The sequence below is a fragment of the Oreochromis niloticus genome, linkage group LG18 (genome assembly GCF_001858045.2).
Source record: "Oreochromis niloticus isolate F11D_XX linkage group LG18, O_niloticus_UMD_NMBU, whole genome shotgun sequence".
Taxonomy (NCBI): domain Eukaryota; kingdom Metazoa; phylum Chordata; class Actinopteri; order Cichliformes; family Cichlidae; genus Oreochromis; species Oreochromis niloticus.
The window spans coordinates 10,232,886-10,250,402 of NC_031982.2; the positions used below are offsets into that span (position 1 = coordinate 10,232,886).

General features: G+C 40.3%; 2 protein-coding genes across 3 annotated transcripts; one reads left to right on the forward strand and one right to left on the reverse strand.

The window, feature by feature from the left end:
* The first annotated feature begins 47 nt into the window (after positions 1-47).
* On the forward strand, positions 48-7,325 carry LOC112842960 (uncharacterized). Its single transcript, XM_025900642.1, has 9 exons — positions 48-398; positions 516-569; positions 662-744; positions 858-3,814; positions 4,229-4,468; positions 4,787-4,895; positions 6,103-6,213; positions 6,335-6,467; positions 6,546-7,325. The coding sequence occupies exons 5-9, from the start codon at positions 4,371-4,373 to the stop codon at positions 6,635-6,637; spliced, it is 543 nt and encodes a 180-aa protein (XP_025756427.1). The 5' UTR covers positions 48-398; positions 516-569; positions 662-744; positions 858-3,814; positions 4,229-4,370; the 3' UTR covers positions 6,638-7,325.
* A 69-nt stretch (positions 7,326-7,394) lies between these two features.
* On the reverse strand, positions 7,395-16,783 carry LOC100704654 (Y+L amino acid transporter 2). Of its 2 annotated transcripts, none has more exons than XM_003438044.4 (10): positions 16,620-16,783; positions 15,854-16,386; positions 13,978-14,103; positions 13,754-13,898; positions 11,718-11,841; positions 11,381-11,484; positions 11,173-11,269; positions 10,936-11,085; positions 9,498-9,681; positions 7,395-8,588 (listed from the first exon to the last, which is right to left on the reverse strand). In XM_003438044.4, exons 1-10 carry the CDS (start codon positions 16,766-16,768, stop codon positions 8,494-8,496), a joined length of 1,707 nt encoding a protein of 568 aa, XP_003438092.4. In that variant the 5' UTR covers positions 16,769-16,783; the 3' UTR covers positions 7,395-8,493. The 2 variants fall into 2 exon arrangements, with proteins under 2 accessions (XP_003438092.4, XP_013125354.2); XM_013269900.3 differs by lacking the exon at positions 7,395-8,588 and adding an exon at positions 8,603-9,168 and having other exon boundaries at positions 9,454-9,681.
* Positions 16,784-17,517: the final 734 nt, after the last annotated feature.

Below are 17,517 nucleotides of genomic sequence, written 5' to 3' on the forward strand. Positions count from 1 at the left end.
CTACATATACACAGTGTGAAAGGTATTCACCTATTTCTCTTACCCAGCTTTAGCAGCAGCTGAAATGTTTTCTGCCCTATTACAATCTGTTTGACTTTTTGGTAGCTGAGTAGGAGTGCCTCATTGTCTGAAAAGTGTGCTACTTCCTCATGTTTCATGACATGGTTTGTTCTGACCCTATTCTTCCTGCTCATCCAAATCTTCAAGGAAGTTTTGCAACCAGGCCACTCCCTCTCTGTAACACTATTAGTTTCTCGTACAGACTAAAAGTAGCCAGACAGACTACGGGAACAATACTGCACCTTAACAGATTTCACTCTTTTCTTTGGAATAAAGCTTCAACATGCTGCTGCTGATCCTGTTTGCTGGATGTTTGGCCACATCTGTAGCACAGACCAGTGAGTACACTCTTTAGTGATCATAAGGAAATGCAAAAGGGAACTTTAAAATAACAATGGTAATAGGTTAAAACTGTCTACATATGAAATGTGACCTTAATTGTGCTCATGTTTCAGCAACAGTTCCCAGCGCTTTAGTAGTAGCCTCATCTGCAGCTTATGTGCCAGAATGTAAGTGCCTTTTAAATTGTAGTGTATAATTTGCACTGAGGTCTGAAATCAAAGGTCTGATTTTGATTAATTTTTCTCTGTTGATCTTTCAGATGTGGCAATCCTTCAGGCATATGTTCAGTATGCTGGCCAATTTGATCTAAATGAGACGACAGCTCAGCCGATCTTGGACAAGGTACCTGTCTTTTTACAAAATAAGCTTAATGTCGATAGAAACTCTAACAGCCAGTTCTGTATGTGTGTTAATGAGTGACTCAAGATAATGGGTTTAAAAATGATGTCTTTCAGCTCAGCCAAGGCATCAGGGAGCAGCTACCACATTCCAGTATAAGTCTGAAAATTAGAAACATCACCAGAGTCTGAGACCTCACAAGCTTGTCTTTGCTCGTTTGATTCGTGTGGATATTAGCTCGACTCGGTCATCTGAGTGGGATATATAAAGTTCACTTCAGCAGATATTTATAGTCATTTTCAGGTGATGGTTTCATATTAGTCTTTAACAGAGGAATTGAATTGATGTGTTTCTAATACTTGAATAAGGCAATGTCTACAACATGAAAGATAAACAGTGAATATCGAAACAAAAATGACCAAAGAATCCAATTCTTTTAAACCTGTTGTATGTCACAAACAGGCCACTCCCTCTGTGCAATGAATTGCTTGTAAAGAATGAAAGTAGCTATAAGCTTTTGTGTGTGACAAATGTCCAAAAACCTGAAGATGGGGGGGGATTCAGCTGTTTTAGAGATGAATCAAAGTGCTTGAAATTGAAATCTGTAGCTTTGTGATCAAACTGAGTTACTAAGTATCCAAAACAGAGGAAACAGGATTTTGTCGTAACCAGATAACTTTTGGGTTAACTCTGAGTTTTTTGTACTACGATGATGATTTACATCTTACTGGGTTACAGTATATCGTAGTATAACTTCATTACAATTTCATCTCTACACTCAAACCCTTAAACAGCACAACCAAAAGCAGCTGAGAAATTAAAAAGTAAAGCTGTTGGGAGAGGATGTTCAGAGTTTTGGTTGAAAATTTTCTGGGAGCTTCTATTTACAACATGCTTTGAGCACAACACAGATTCTCTGCTGGGGGTAAATGGTTCATATCTGCAAGCTGTTAAGCTGTGATTTTCTAAAACCACTGAGTGAAGCACAAAGTGAGTGTGACAGAAATCTGCATGTATTCATTTAATGATGCAGAAAATATGAATACCTCATTCTAATCTGCTGTAAAGTCTCCTTTACACTGATGGAAACACAGAACACTTATACATGAAGCACTATATTATACTCAGTATGATCTCTTTTTTTAACATCCACTTTGACCTTGGTGATAATAGGTATGTCCTGTGAGGCAAAGTATATTGCTGTGAAGTTTGAAGTCAATCCATTAAAATTGTGGGTAATGTAAAGTTTAGACTGGTTTTTACATTTGGTGTGACCTTTGACTTTGATCTTGACCCAGTTTTCACCCAAATAAAATCAGCTTGAGCTGTTATCTACCACTAGCACTGAACGATTTGCTGCAGCATTCATCTGTTAAATTTGTTACATTTAGTGACTCGATAACCAGCTTTATGTGACAGTTTATCCTGATGCTCAGTGTTAGGGTAACTGAATCCAGATTACAGAACGATACTGTTGTCATGCTGAACTTAGAGCATTAGAGACCCCTGTTTTTACAAAAGATATGGAAACAGTTGTTGTGTAAAACTGGAACAACAGAATGTAATGATGTGCAAATCATGTAAATGTAGTAATAAATAAAAATCAAGTTGTAAGATGATTTGTAACGTTGTTTGTTTGTTCTTGATTTATAAAAGTAAATCAATGTTTTTGATACGTGTTAAGTCCAGACATCCTACATTATTTTGTGCAGAATGTGTTTGACATTGTCTTGTGTTTGGATATCTGGCCACTTAATTAGGTACAACTTGCTAGTACTTGATTGGACCTCCTTTTGCCTTCAGACCATTCTTAATTCTTCATGGCATTTATTCATCAAGGTGCTGAAAACATTCCTCAGACATTTTTTTCCATTCTGAACTGATTTTTCACAACCATGATGTGAATCTCTTGTTCCACCACATCCCAAAGTTGCTCTATTGGACTAAGATCTGATGAGTATGGAGGTCATCTGACTACAGTGAACTCACTGTCATGTTAAACAAACCAGTTTGAGATGATTTGATCTTTGTCACATTGACATTAAACTGCTGGAAACAGCCATCAGGAGATGGGTCATTAAGGAATGAACATGGTCAGCAATAATAAAGGTTTTGTTGTGTACTTTGGACAACCACCTTTGCTCACTTCATAATGAATTCATCATAGTACTAAAGTTGAACAGTAACACCAAATCTTGTTGTTAAGCAGAACCATCTGAGCTTAGATTGAGGGTGGAGTCGGACAAAAGGGAGACTGTCACAGTTTTGTCTTGGAAGGACATTTCAGTTGAATCACGGAGTGAATCTGAAGGTTTTCAAATGGAAACTTCCACTTTCAGCCACTAGATGGCAACCCACACTCATGCCTTGTCCCACTTTGACCCACCTTTTCACCATTTTTTACCCACAGCAAATGAATTCGTTCGCCTCATTATTTTTCATCAACCAAAACTAAACCATGTCTTATAGATTTCTAGTTATGCTAAAAAGCTTTCTTTTTTGAGCAGGCAGTGCTCCATAACAAAGGCTGTTTGGCCGCAGTCAACTCTGTCGTTCCACTAGAAGACCCAACATAAACCGATTTTAGACCTGGGAGAGTCCTGTGCAGCTGTTCACAACTTCAGTTGTATCCAAGTGATCCTATGATTTACTGTTAGAACCTGACTGATCATTTAACAGTTTTAAAAAGGAATAAAATTGATTAACACATCTTGCAGTACTGGGGAAAAAAGCTGTATTGTGCTAGGAATGGGTGCAGTAAAAATAGTTTGTGCCTTTATTCTTCAGGACACTCTGAACTCTCTTGGGCAGCTTTCCTGTAATTTCTCCAGGCTTCTTGAGGAACACTCAAAGTTCTTCTTTGGATGTTTCTGCTGTTTGTTCTGTCCTCTGTCAACATGATCCCACACTGCTTCAGTAATGTTGACATCTGAGCTCTGTGGAGGCCAATCCATGACTGATGGTAACCATTGTGCATCTTTCTATCCAGGCATACTTTTACTGCATGGACAGTCTGTTCACTAAAAAATTAAAGACTGGAAGAATGGCTCAAGACTTTTGCACAGCACTACAGGTCAGTTCAAGATTTGTTTAATACAAGAAAAAACATTAACAAACATATAATGATAAAAACAAGTGTAACAAAGCAAAAAAGGTTAAGTTACAGCAACCACAGAGGAGACTGAGGAGACTCTTTGCTTGCTTAAAAGAACAATAAACATTCACAAAACACCGAAAGTTTGATCCTGTTAGGTAGAAAAGGGACTAAAGGAATGTGTGGAGCTGGGAATGATTTTTTACATGGTTACATGCTGTGTTTTAATCCAGTTTCACGCCTTTGAACACATCTTCCGTGGAAAGGCTTGACTGCAGAAAGCAGGAAATCAGTTTCAAAAATATTCAGTGTATTCAATATCAGAATGAAAGACACAGAAATAACCAGCTGCGTCTAATTGCATATATAACTGTCCCATCTCCCACGCCACAGGCCATGTTAATCAACCTTACACTGACCTCCTCCAGTCTTCCACATGAGCCGTGTGTGCTTTTAAATCCCAGGGACAGTTTGAGCAGACACTTAGGAGACGTTTGCACACTACAAACCGACCTTCACCATACCTGCCTTTAGTATGGACCTGAGATTCCTCGTTTTATCTTCATTTCTGATTGTGGGGGCAACACTCAGCATCTCTCCAGCTGAACACACTGCACACTGCAAAATCAAATGGTAACGTTGATTGTTTTTGAGCATTTGTGTGTGGAATTGACATTTTGAATTATACATTTTGCAGTGCACTGTTTCCTAAAATTTAAAACAAATTCATGGAATTATTAATATCAGATGCAGAAGTTTTGTTGCAGTGTTCAATTCAGTGTACTATGGTTGTGTTTGTGTTTTGAAATGCACTCACATCAGTCATATCTTTGCAGAGGACAGTTTCCACTTTTTTCTTCTTAAAGCAACATCCCTCTTTCAGTGAAATTATATTTCTTGAATTTCTGTCAAGACATTTTGATTGAATAATTTCACTGCTCTGCTCTGCAGGCTGTTTGGCATCTCATGCAGCAATGTCTCTGAAAGGCTTGTGAGCCAGATCAGAGCCTGGCAGATCAGCAGAAGCTGTCTGTATGCAGGAGAGCAGTGCTCCTATCAGGTCAGACACATCAGTTCCTATTCTTTAAAGCGTGGCATAAATATTTTGGTTTTTTGTTTCATACTAAAAAACCTCAAACTTCACCCTCAGTGAACATGAAGCATTTGCTAATCATTAGATGCTGTTTATGGGATTTGGGTAAAGTAATCTCTTTCTTGATGTATCTATTTAAATGAATGAGTTACTGCTAAAAGCAAAGACCCACAGACCCACAAACTGACCAGTTAACAGAAAGACATTTATTTTTCTGTACATGACATATTTATTACCAAGGCAAGCAGTGAGATGAACAAGAGTTCAGCCATGTATGACTACAGCGAGCACTGAAGATTATTATTATTTTATTTATTTAGTCATTTATGTACATTGCTATAAATGGACAAAAGTACTGGGCCACATCTTTTAATCTTTGAATTCAGGTGTTTTTAATCCAGGTGTCTGGCCCCTCCTGGTCTCCAGTGGTGTAGTAGTAACACATTGAATCCAAAGACACAAATAATCCCCTGTGGGGGTTGTGTCAGAAAGAACATCTGGAGTAAAGCTCTGCCAGATCAAACATGCAGAGCTACCTGCTACCTGGTGAAAGTAGCACAGCTGTAAGTGGTATTATTGCATAGTGAAAGTATTTAGAAAACCACAGGAACTCAGCCCTGAAAGCGTTAGACCATGTAAAGCTAACGAGCAGGCACACCGAATCTGGATGAATAGCATCTAAATGTCACCAAAACTGCTGGTTCAATAACTGCAGAGTTTCAAACCTCCTCTGGCATTAACATCAGCATAAAAACTGTGCGCCAGGGACCTCGTAGCAGGGGTTTCCCCAGGTCAAGCAGCCCCTGTAGGTATACTGTTTAGGTGCCTTAACGTATTTGCATGTTTATAGAACAGAATAGAATAATCCTTTAATTGTTCCACAAGGAGAAATGAGGTTGTAACAGCAGCAAAAAGACACATATACAAACAGAACAGGACACAGGACATAGAACAGAAGCACACGAAATTTTTACATATTTACATCATGGACAATAGTTACCAAAACAGTACTGTACAAAAGTTATTAAAATTAAAGTACAGATACGTGGCAAACTCAGGTTGAGATTCCAACTGTCATTTTGCCAAGCCTGCGAACTCGTCAGACTCCTTCTGGGACTTTGTGTTACATAAAATGTTACTGCCAGACGTCAATCAGCTTGAAATGTCTTGACAGCTTGTGTCATCAGCTCCTGACCTGATCAAAGCCACGCACACATCTCCCAGAACAAAGAAAGTCAACGACCTTCAGTTCCTTGTAGAGCAGTCCGCCATTTGCAAAGTGACCGTAAGTGTGTATAAACTGTGTATAAATTATAGACAAGTATGGTGGAATGCTTGATCGAGTTGAAAGTGTGCAATGTTACGATACATGGAAGATAGAATCAGAACACTGAACATTTCATCAGATTTACTTCCAGAATTTCTTGTTTGACGAACCAACCGATGTTTCTGATGAGCAGGGAGAGGCGGTGTCTGAGTTCTCCACAGATCCAGCTGATAACAGCACAAACTACTGCAGCATGCAGAACCTGATGGACGGTAAGTGGAATAATCGCTCGGTGTTACTGTGAATTATGAAATCACATCAGCAATGCCTGTTTGCTTCTCTCTGCTCAGGAAGTACGCTGAGCGACGCCGAGGGATACAAAAAGTTCAGCAACAAGTGGATCTGCCCTGGGTTTGATGCTGCCAAGTGTGCCCTGCTGTAAGAGACGACCGGATCCTGCCAGCTCCAAATGTTGCCTCTGAGAAATGTTTGCTTTGAACAGTGTGTTCTTCTCCATAAACAGACTAAACTGAACTGTTTTCTCCAAAATGTCTGCAGAAGATATAATAATAGTGTTTATAACACATAAATTCAGTAGGATGGACCTACATGAATCTTTTAACTGGTTAATAAACAGTGAATCCATGATATTTATTGCTTTGTCTTGTTGGGAGTTTTGGTTTTTGTTTGTTTCCTGTTTTATACTGAAACTATTACTTGTCTTGTGCAGAGCATAGACAGTATGTAAAAGATGGATTGAGCTCCTTAAGCTTGTATTCTTTGCAACAGCCAGCAGGGGGAGACTCCTGTAATTGGAAAAAAAAAAGGATACAAAGTGATGTAGAAAGGTCTGGGCTTGCTTTCTCTGTGACGTCAGCAAATATTTTCCTAATGAAGTCAGGAGGTCTAACTTGGGGCTAATTTAAAATCTAATTGAAACCAATCTGATGTTCAGTCTGGAGCTCATGGGCCCAAAACAAGACTGGATAGAGTAACGTATGCTTTACTGTGTGACGTGGAGGTCACTAGACACTGAGCACACATGGTTTCTCAGTCGTATCTAAATCCTTTTTATTACTCTACGAAGTCAAACTAATCAGAATACTAATCAAGTCATACTTAAAGGCGCTTTCACCTCTTCACACAGTGCATGTTAATGGCACACACTCTCACAAGCTGATGAAAGAATGGGCAGCATGCAGATTGGAATTAGTTTAATCTTTTCTTTTTTTTTCAATTTCATTTCACTTTACATCATTTATAACTTCCAGTTCAGAATACATTCTGGAGAGCATGATCACAAGCTTTTCAAGTATTCTGAATACAGATGTACTTTGAGAGAATATTCACACATTATATGTAAATTAATACCTGGGGGAAAAAGAAATTGAATAAGAATCTGTTCATAACAGACACACCTGTAAATGCAAAAAGAGTTTAATTCAATGCCTGCTGGGGATGTTACATAAGGGAGAGAAACTAATTTGTTTTAGATATTTCAGCAAGAATAAAAGTGCAAGAATAAAGATACGGAGCTGAAGCTCTTTGGTTCAGATGAGTTTTTTAAATAGTAAAATTATTAGAAGGTTTGCCATTTAAATAAAATCTAAACGTTGATTGTTTTGTGCACTCGTGCAGGTTTCAGAGCTGCTGACAGAAGACACACAAAGCTGCAAATTGCCAACGGACAGTGAGCGAATGTGTGACGGACTTTCCCACCAACCTGCAGTGAATGTTTGCTTGGTGGAAAAAAAAGCTTGGCTCGCTCTCTCTCAAAAAAAAGATGATGCAAACATCTTGAAAATACCTGAAGTGAAACAGCTTTGCAGTGAAGCGGCTCAGGAATCAGTTGCATTAGCTGAAACCGACATTTTTAACAGTGTTTTACACTTGCACAGTCATCCACATATGAATATAATCAAACTGTAAAAAAAAATCCAGAGATAAATATGCTTCTGAAAACTGAAGACTGTGATCACATGACCACGACAGTAGTATGTAACGTGTTAATCAGACAAAAGGTGATCAGCTTACATCTTCACAAAACTCTCAAAAATAAAATTCTAGTTTCGGCTACATTTTTAAACGTATATCCTCATAGAAGATATTCTTTGCTCTCAGTAGAAAAGTGTAGCACATTTACTGAAGAAATCAAAAGTCACCAGTTTCTCAAATTATTTGTCTTTCATTCGAGATATCGGAGTAATCCTCACAAACGCTGAGAGCCTGCTCCTCATTGCTCAGTACATGCAAAGCCTTGTTTTCCATGAACAAGGCTTTACGAGTCTGTTTGCGGCTTCATTGTGTTTTAATGCCTCCATGAACTTCTTCCTCTGTGTCAGACTCAGTCAGGCAGCAATACAGCAACATCTGGGTGTATCTGGTGGCGAAGGCTAGGTGGGGACACGGCGGAGGATGTGGGAGGGATGGGAAGAGAGAGAGGAAGAGAAGAGGTCAGTTACAGCTGATTCATAATTAAGGATGACTAATCCTGAATGTGATGTTAAAGACGGTGGTATTTGGCAATCTGGGTAAAGGGTGAAAGGAGGACATGTAGCACGTAATTCTAAGGAGAATGACATAAATCAGGGCGTTTTCAAGTCTTTGAAAAAGGAAAAAAACAGGATGCTGTGCAGTCCTGTGAAAAACTGAGTACACTCAATCTGTTTGTAGCTTGTGAAACCACCTTTAACTGCAATAAACTGAAGCGATCACTTTCCGTATTAGTTTATGAGTCTGTCACATCATTGTGGTGATATTTTGGCCAACTCTTTAGAACGCTGCTTCAGTTCATTGAGGTTTGCAGGCATTCATTTATGCACAGCCGTCTTCAGGTCCTGCTGCAGCACTTCAGTCAGGTTTAGGTCTGGACTTTGCACCATTGCGATACATCACATCGGACTCTAGCATACTTTGATATACAGAGTTGTTAATGGTTGACTCAATAACAGCAAGCTGCCCAGGACCCGTGACTGCAAAATAAGCTAAAATCATCACCCTCCACTACTGTGCTTTACAGTTGGTATGAGGTGCTTGTGCTGATATGCTGTGTTTGATTTATATCTCTACGTTTGTCCAGAGAACGTTGTTCCAGAAGTCTTTTAGTTGCAACTTTGCAAACCTAAGCTGCGCTGCCAGGTTAGAACATCATGCCATCTCTCACATACTTTCTCACTGCAATTCTTTCATTCCTATGGAAGCAGTAAAGATGTACTTAGTTTTTCACATAACTATATATTCAACCGACAACGAGGCCTAAAGAAAAACTGAAAACAGTATAAAATATAGATTTCAAGTCTTACTGTTTAGCTTGCGGATGAATTTAGGCCTCCTCTCCTCAGGCAGGTAGATGGCCACGTAATAAACTGGCACACCAGACAGTGAAATACCAATTCCTATGAGGGAGTTGATGGTGTCACTGTACAGAGGCACGATGACTAAGAACAGGCTACAAAAACAGTAGATGAAGGGGAAGAACAAGGTGAGCTGCGAAGAGAGACACACGCACATCTGGTTAGTCTTTCTGAGAATCTCTGAGTGTTTAAATGTGTATGTTGACATGAAGAATGGTTCAAAACACCGTGTTCACCATCTTTTTACGTTCATAATCACACAGTTTGCACAAAACAACACCACACTGAGTGCATGCACCTATGGTACCTATTTATATTTCTTTCTTTCTTTACACAATTCCTGATTTTATTTCATCACATGGAAGCTGATGTATAAACAAACAACAGATGGCAATGCAGTAGCAGGAAGTGAAAACAGTTTGTTGTGATGGGAGAGGTCAGATTTGGGGACAGCACTTTAGCAGAATCTGAAAATGGTTTTATATCTGCTTACAACCACACGACAGCTTATTTCACTCTTAAATGTGTATTTGTTGCGTTTGTCTTCTAGATAAGGAGGGGCAAGTCACGTATTTTCTCCTTCTCGTTCATAGTAGTGTTTCAGCAGAGCTACAGCTGAATGGGTATAATCTTTAAACCTTGAATTGTTAATCTAGTGTAAATAAACTCGGTTATGTTAAATGTGAGGGTCAAAGAAGTTGGCAAGCTTGCATACAGAAATTATGTCACGTCAAACAAAATACATATCTGACCTTTCTTAATGTGTTTGTGACTTCCTGTTTTAATTTGGGATCCCAGACTGCCATGCACCCTTGTCTGTTTCAGTTCCTCTCTTTGGCACCGTTCATGCCAGCTTTCCTGTTTTCAAACCTACTGTGTGCTAGATATCACACGTATGACCTGACTTTAGCTCCTGCCTGCTTCCTCTGTCAGTTGTGTGTCCGAGCCTCATTCATCAACGCCAGCTTTCTGGCTGCTTTGCTGACTGCCCGCCAGTGTTTGTCCCCCGTTTTGGATTTTTTTGATCATATTACCACCGCCAAGGAGGCCATGTTTAAAATGAATAAAACTTTCTGGGGTGTGGAGTGGGGTCATACTAACAACCCATTCAAATTTGGCTAAACGTGGTCTTTAAGGTCAACTTAATGGCGGAAAATTGACAAAAAGCCTTACAGCTGTGGTGTGTATTGGTAACATTTAGAAAGTCCTGTATATGATAAACTATCATGCCATATTTGACCTCTCACCTCTTTATCAAGGCTAGTAGATTGTTCTGAATGTCAGAATTATAATAATGCTATATAGAGCTATTTAAAGCTAGGTTTCCTGCTGCCATTTTCTTCAAAAAAGGTCAAACTTAAAAAAAAGAAAAGAAAAGAAGCTTCACCTTGACAGGTCTGTGTCTGTCCGGCTGGGTGATGCGTAGGTAGATGAGGCCAGCCACAGAGAGACCCACGAAGAGCCAGTAACTGAAGCTGAAGTAGTTGATGAGCTGAAACACGTCCCTCACACACAGGAAAATCAGGCCCATTAAGCCCTGTAGCCACACAGCGCAATGACAAGTGGGTTTGTGGTATGATGAAACATGTTCATTTGTGTTTTACAAGGCAGTTCTGTTTCTCACGTTGAACAGCAGAGCAGGTATGGGCGTGTAGCGCTTCAGGTGGATCAGACTCAGAGTGTTGGGGAGGTGGCCCTCTCTGGCTCCAACATAAAACAGCCTGTGTGATCAGCGAGGTGGAAGGTTAGTGGGAAAATACTTCATCAGTCATACTTCCATCACAAGTGTCATCACAGAGTAAGTCGGGACACACTCTGTATTTTCTCATTACCGTGAAGCAGCAATGACGGAAGCATTGAGTCCTCCGTAGCAGGACATGGCCACAGAAACAGGGATGATCCAGCTGAACGGCCCCAGGACCGCGTTTCCAAATGTCTGTGGGGTCACATTTGCATTGGTTATTTCACACTACACATTCACGATGAAGAGATCTGAGCAGTTTTCTTAAGAGTCTGTCGGGGCCTTAAACCCTTATATTTTCTGCAGCTGACTTAGATATTACTTTACTTTATTTTCTCAAGTCCTGTTTTCATCTCAGAGAACAAAATGTCCTGCTCTAAGCTGAACAGACCTATATTTAGCAGGAACGAATCTCTCAGGTGTCTCACCACAGCGACAGCGTCACTGGCCAGCAGAGAGGGCATGTCTAGAACCACATAGTACGCCACGTTGGTCAGTAGGTAGATGATGGTCACTATGGGCATGGAAATGGCGATGGCCAGCGGCAGATTTCTGCAACAACAGCATAATCACACACGGTGATTACAGAAGAATCCGACTTCCAGCTCCTACACTTCATTTCCTTTTGTTCAGGAATATGTTCTACACAGAGCTGGGACAAAGAATAGCAGCTGGTGTGATTTCATGCCAACAATACACAATTTAAAAGTGTTCAGATAGCGATTAAAAGACAGTAATGTGACACTGTGCTACAACAAGCAACTGAAATCATCTGCAGTTAAACCTGCGATAATGGATATTTTTGCTACTTGGCAGGGAACAGAAATTAGACGGATTATCACCATTTAGGTTGCTTTAGTAGCTCCTCTTTGGGAGTCATGCATTTTTCTGTCTTATAAATGTCCACTATTCACTGTCTTTTAGCTCTGGCTTTGGTCTCCACCAGTTTCTGAAGGACTCTGTAGCTACTGCATGCTCCACTGTCGTTCCCAGCTGGTGTCCAAATGGGTTTGCACACAGTCTGGTGAAGGGCAGGTAGTGTGTAATGACTCTGTAGTGTAGTTTTTTTTTTATTATACTTTTTTGCTTAAAATACCTGCTGCTTCCAAGAGCAAACAAAACAATGACCTACCTTTTGGAAGGTGAAAGCACAATAATTACAATATTGTGGCTGTAAAGAAAATGTGTGAAACATTCAATGCAAAACACAAAATTTCCAAACAAATACCTTCTGACCCTAAGCTTTTATATTAGGTTTGCATCCAGCTAATTTTAACATTTCACAGAATCAAAAGAGCTTTTTAGAAATGTGTTTGTTATTGGTAAGGAGAGTTGTTGCTGTAACACGGAAAATGACTCATAGGATTTGTTTTCTACCTTAGCTACAACACTGGCTGTAGAGAAATTTACTCACTTTTATCAGGGCTATTAAACAGTCACTCTTTCAGAGGTTTTAGGGCTCTCCTTTGAGTTATCTAGAGAGAATTTATTTGACTTCAATGTCAGTGATATCTGATAATCTACATACAAAAAGCCATTTGTACGGTGGCCCTGAGAGGCCAAACGGACTGCAACTTAAGAAAACACCAGCAATAAGAAAAACGCTGCAAAAGCACACAAAACACAACGGAAATAGGAAAAAACAAAACACTAATAGGAAAAACCACAACGGAGATAGGAAAAAAGAAAGCAGAAATAGGAAAAAACTGATTTCCAAAAGCACAAGGGAAGTGTTTCTGGGGAGACAATAACTCGACGGACCAGTTGCAGGAACCAAAATATGCTAAGAATTGCACTGGGAGACACTTAAAAGAAGTGGAGGCTCTATCGGTTTTGTGAGGAAAGAAAAGACGAGAGGTAAGTGTGTAACTATTAGCCTAAAAATCCATCATCAGTATTATATGAATCATGATAAAACACACCTAGCATGTTTTGGGTTCCTGCAACTGGTCCGTCGGGTTATTGTCTCCCCAGAAACACTTCCCTTGTGTTTTTTTCCTATTTCCGTTGTGTTTTGTTTTTTTGCTTTTGCAGCGTTTTTCTTATTGCTGGTGTTTTCTTAAGTTGCAGTCCGTTTGGCCTCTCAGGGCCACCGTATATTTGTGATTTCCTAATCGTGTTCCAAAATAAGCAGCTTTGCATGAAACTTTCATTAAGATATTCCTCTGTCATGTTTTTTGTTTGTTCTCGTTACACAGATGTATAATGCTGTGAGTGGACATTAAAAATATAGTCAGTGCTGTGTTTTAGTGCAGGAGTCCAGTGGCTCATTTTTATTGTCTGTACTATCTCAGCTAATCTGCTCAAAGGCACGTTAACCCTTCTACTCTGATTGATCGGCACTGTCAAAAATTAACTTTTAGCGGATTTCTCATCACTAAGCTAAAAGCAGGAAATACAATCAAGTCAGAAGTTGCCATGGAGCTGAGTGCATTTTCTTTTTCATTTCTCCTGCTTCAGTCACCTCTCTGGGTTACAAATCTCCTCAGTTACATAGTTGAGCGTGTCCCAGCCACAGTAGGAGAAGAGAGCTGAGTAGAGGGCCAAAGCGATGGCGCCGGGGTCTGCCGAGGAGCCCTCCATCGGGTTCTCAAAGCTCTTTGTTTCTCCTACACAAAGACAAGCTTGAGTTTTACTTTGAGTGTTTTTTGTTTTCCCACATGAATTCTTACTTTTACCTTCACTTACCACTGGATATTTTCAGGATTCCTATAATAATGATGAGGAAAAGTGACATCAGTTTGGCATAAGTGAAGATGCCCTGCACTAGAGTCCCCCACTTCACATAAGCACAGTTAATGAAGATGAGGATACCTGGAGAAAGCAGAGGATGAAGGCAATGAACAAACATGACCAAACACAGAAACACTGCTTCTGCTTTCTACGATGTACATTAAGGAATCCTGCATGACACAGCAGTTTAGCCAGCAGTTTGTGAAACTAAAGCACTTTGTAGCTAACGGAAACCTGACTCTCTCACACTGCTCCTTTCTTTCTGTCATGTGGGCTGCAATCGGCCTGTGGATACCAAAACAGAATCGCAGTTCTTGGTAGAGCGATGGGTGTTTCACAGCATCACTGCTCTCTCACCTAAATAACACTTCTGCTTGCTACAGTCTTCGGAGCACGCAATCCAATCGCTGCAAAACTCTGTGACACGGGACTGGCAGCCTAACTTTAGCTTATGCCAGTACTACAAAGGGTCATTGAGTTTGGTACTGGCATGAATAGATCGGATGTGACTGTGGGCAGCACTAAAGCTTATTTAATCTGGTTTTACTCAACTATTCAAAACGAAACAAAACTAAACGTTTTACATTTCTCCTGACTGCCTCACAATAAAAGCCTCACTATATTCTGCAAGATATACATGTTCAAGGATCTGTAAGGAAATTAATTATCTGCATTTGAGCCATTCGAAGCATTAGCAGTGAGCAGCTCCAGTGACAAACTAGATCTCCACACAGAAGATCCAGGCCCAAGTTTGAAACAGAAAACAGTGAAGCAACAGCAGTAACCACTGAACCCCTGGGCTGTGTTTTTGAACTGGCAGGAGTGGGTGAGGGTAGGTGTTTATCAGTAGTAACTTAATATAAGCAGTGGATATATCAAGGTAAAATTACAAGTAGCAATATTTGATTGTATCACCATAATTATGTAATTTAAACCCAGTGCAGGAATGTGTTTAACCAAGGTTTACCAAGTAGATGCTTTATTAATTAATTTAAATAGGATTAGATTTGAGAGGTGTTTTTAGAGGTTAAAAAGAAATTAAATGGCTTTAACTGATACGAATTTAGACTTGGCATTGAGAAAACAAGTGCATCCTCACTCCTTCCACAGAAATCAAGCTGATGTTTTAGCAGTTTGGTGGTTTAGAGTTTCAAGTGTGTGTGTTAACACAATGTCGCAATCAACCCAGGAGTGGATGTTCCAACAAAATCACCCCAAGGTCAGACTGCAACATTAAGAGAAACTGCAAAAACCCCCAAGAGCTACTTCTCAGACTCTACAGGCCTCAGTAAACATGTTAAATGTTACAGTTTACAAGAGTGCACTTAGAAAGAAAGACTGAATGACTATAGCTTTGTTTGGAAAGGTTGGAAGGAGAAAGTCTCTTCTCTCTAAAAAGGACATGGCAGCATAGCTTAACTTTGCAAAGTTGTATCTAAACAAACTACAAGACTTAAGGAACAATGTCCTCTGGACAGACAAGACCAAAGTCGATATTTTTGTCAATAACAAACTGCAAAAATGTTTTTAGAAAACCAGTAACAACATATCAGCACAAACACCTCATCCGACTATCAAGCACGGTGGTGGAGATGTGATGTTTAGGGTTGTTTTGCAGCCATGGGACCGTAGCTCCTTGCTGTCATTGGGTCGACCATGAACTCGTAGGTATACCAAAAGCATGCAAGAGTCAGATGTGAGTAGTTGGTAAATTTAAGCTTTTTCTGCAGCAAACTGCAACAGCACATTTTGTTTCATTTAAAAATCCACATATACAGCTCAATACAAAACCCAGTGGGTACACTCATTCAGACACAGCTGTGTTTCTTACAGAGACAGGCTGCAGCAAGGAGGCGGACAGCAGCATACGGCGGCTGGCAGGTGGGGTAGAAAGCCTCCACCAGGTAGTTGGCGAATGTCAGCGAAATAATAGCCTGGCTGGCTGGCTCGATCAGGAGGATGGACGTCCACAGACGAATGAAAGCCAAGAAGCCACCAAAAGACTCCAGGATGTAGGCGTAGCTGGCTCCAGATTTGGTGATGGTGGTGCCGAGCTCTGCGTAGCACAAAGCCCCAAACACTGAGAAGATCCCGCCAAGAGCCCAGATGAGCAGCGACAGTCCATAAGAAGCGCTGTACATGAGTACGCCCTTTGGTGAAACAAAAATCCCAGAGCCGATCATGTTGCCCACAATGAGGCAGATCCCATTCAGGAGAGAAATCTCCCTCTTCAACTGCACTTTCTCTTCTTTAACACCATTTGGGGCCTTTAGGTCCTCCTCAGATGGAACTCGTGAGCTCGGACATATCGTCTGTGACATGACCCCAATTGTCTGTCTCAGATCTCCCATTATTCCAGCAGTGCTGAGGTGGAGATGATAGGGAAAATTAGATGGGATTATTCAAATTTAACAAACTTACCTATAAGACAACTTAATAAAAAATTCTCCATGACACATGTTCAAACTTAAGAATACAAGCATGCAAATCCCCAACACAGATCATTCCCCTTTGTTTATACTTATAGATATAAGTAAACAGCACGAGTGACTCATGACATATAATACAGGCATGTAAGTAACAAAAGATGAACTTACCTTGTTTTCAAGTCTGTCTGTTCCTCTGAACATGCAGTCTGACTCAGGCCACCACTCAGGTCTGAAACACCAGTCTGGCACCGGGTGAGATCACATCTGAGAGGCACCAACAGGACGGTCGATGTTGCAATCTCTGCAGGCCAACACATCCATAACGTGTTTTTCTAGGGCCACACTCTCATGTTGCCCCCTGTGCTATTTTCAGAGACAAGCAGACGTTCTTGCCCACACAGAGCCTTCAACAGCTGAGACAGAGGGAGCCAAGCTTCCATTGAGCCCATATACAGGATAGTTATTGATACTGTGATGAACAGTGTTATTAAGCTTATCTTAATTTGCAGGGAGTGTGTCCAGGGGCATAACCCACCTCATCTATAGTATACAGAAGGAAGACTATAAGTCTACTTGATATTGTTTTTATTGCGTTTTTAATGATTGATACCTTGAGTTTGTTTTGTGCCTCGTGGACATCTGCAGGCCAGGAAAATGACTAGAAAGCTATGTCCAGCAGCTTGTTTGTTGAACGATCTATAAGTGAAGTACAAACTTGTATAAACTATTTCTTGCCAAGCAGCCAACAAAGGCTAAAAAGTGCAACTTCTTGAAAGCCCACTTGAGGTTGGCTCAAAAGTAAGTCAGTCCTCACAGGATACCATGTTAAAATGCACAACTGTACAGGAGCAACAAACATGTTTATAGCCTGCTACAAAAATTATTTTGGTAATTTAGCCGATGAGGATGAAGACTCGACTGTTTAAATTGTACTCAACATTAAAGTCATGGATTGTGAAGCTAACAGGTGTATGCCAACATAGGCAAATGTAGCCTCTAGTTGTATGTTAACCTTTACTTCAGCTTGTCCGAGTCACTGAATAGTCTTGACTATTTCTGTGTTGTT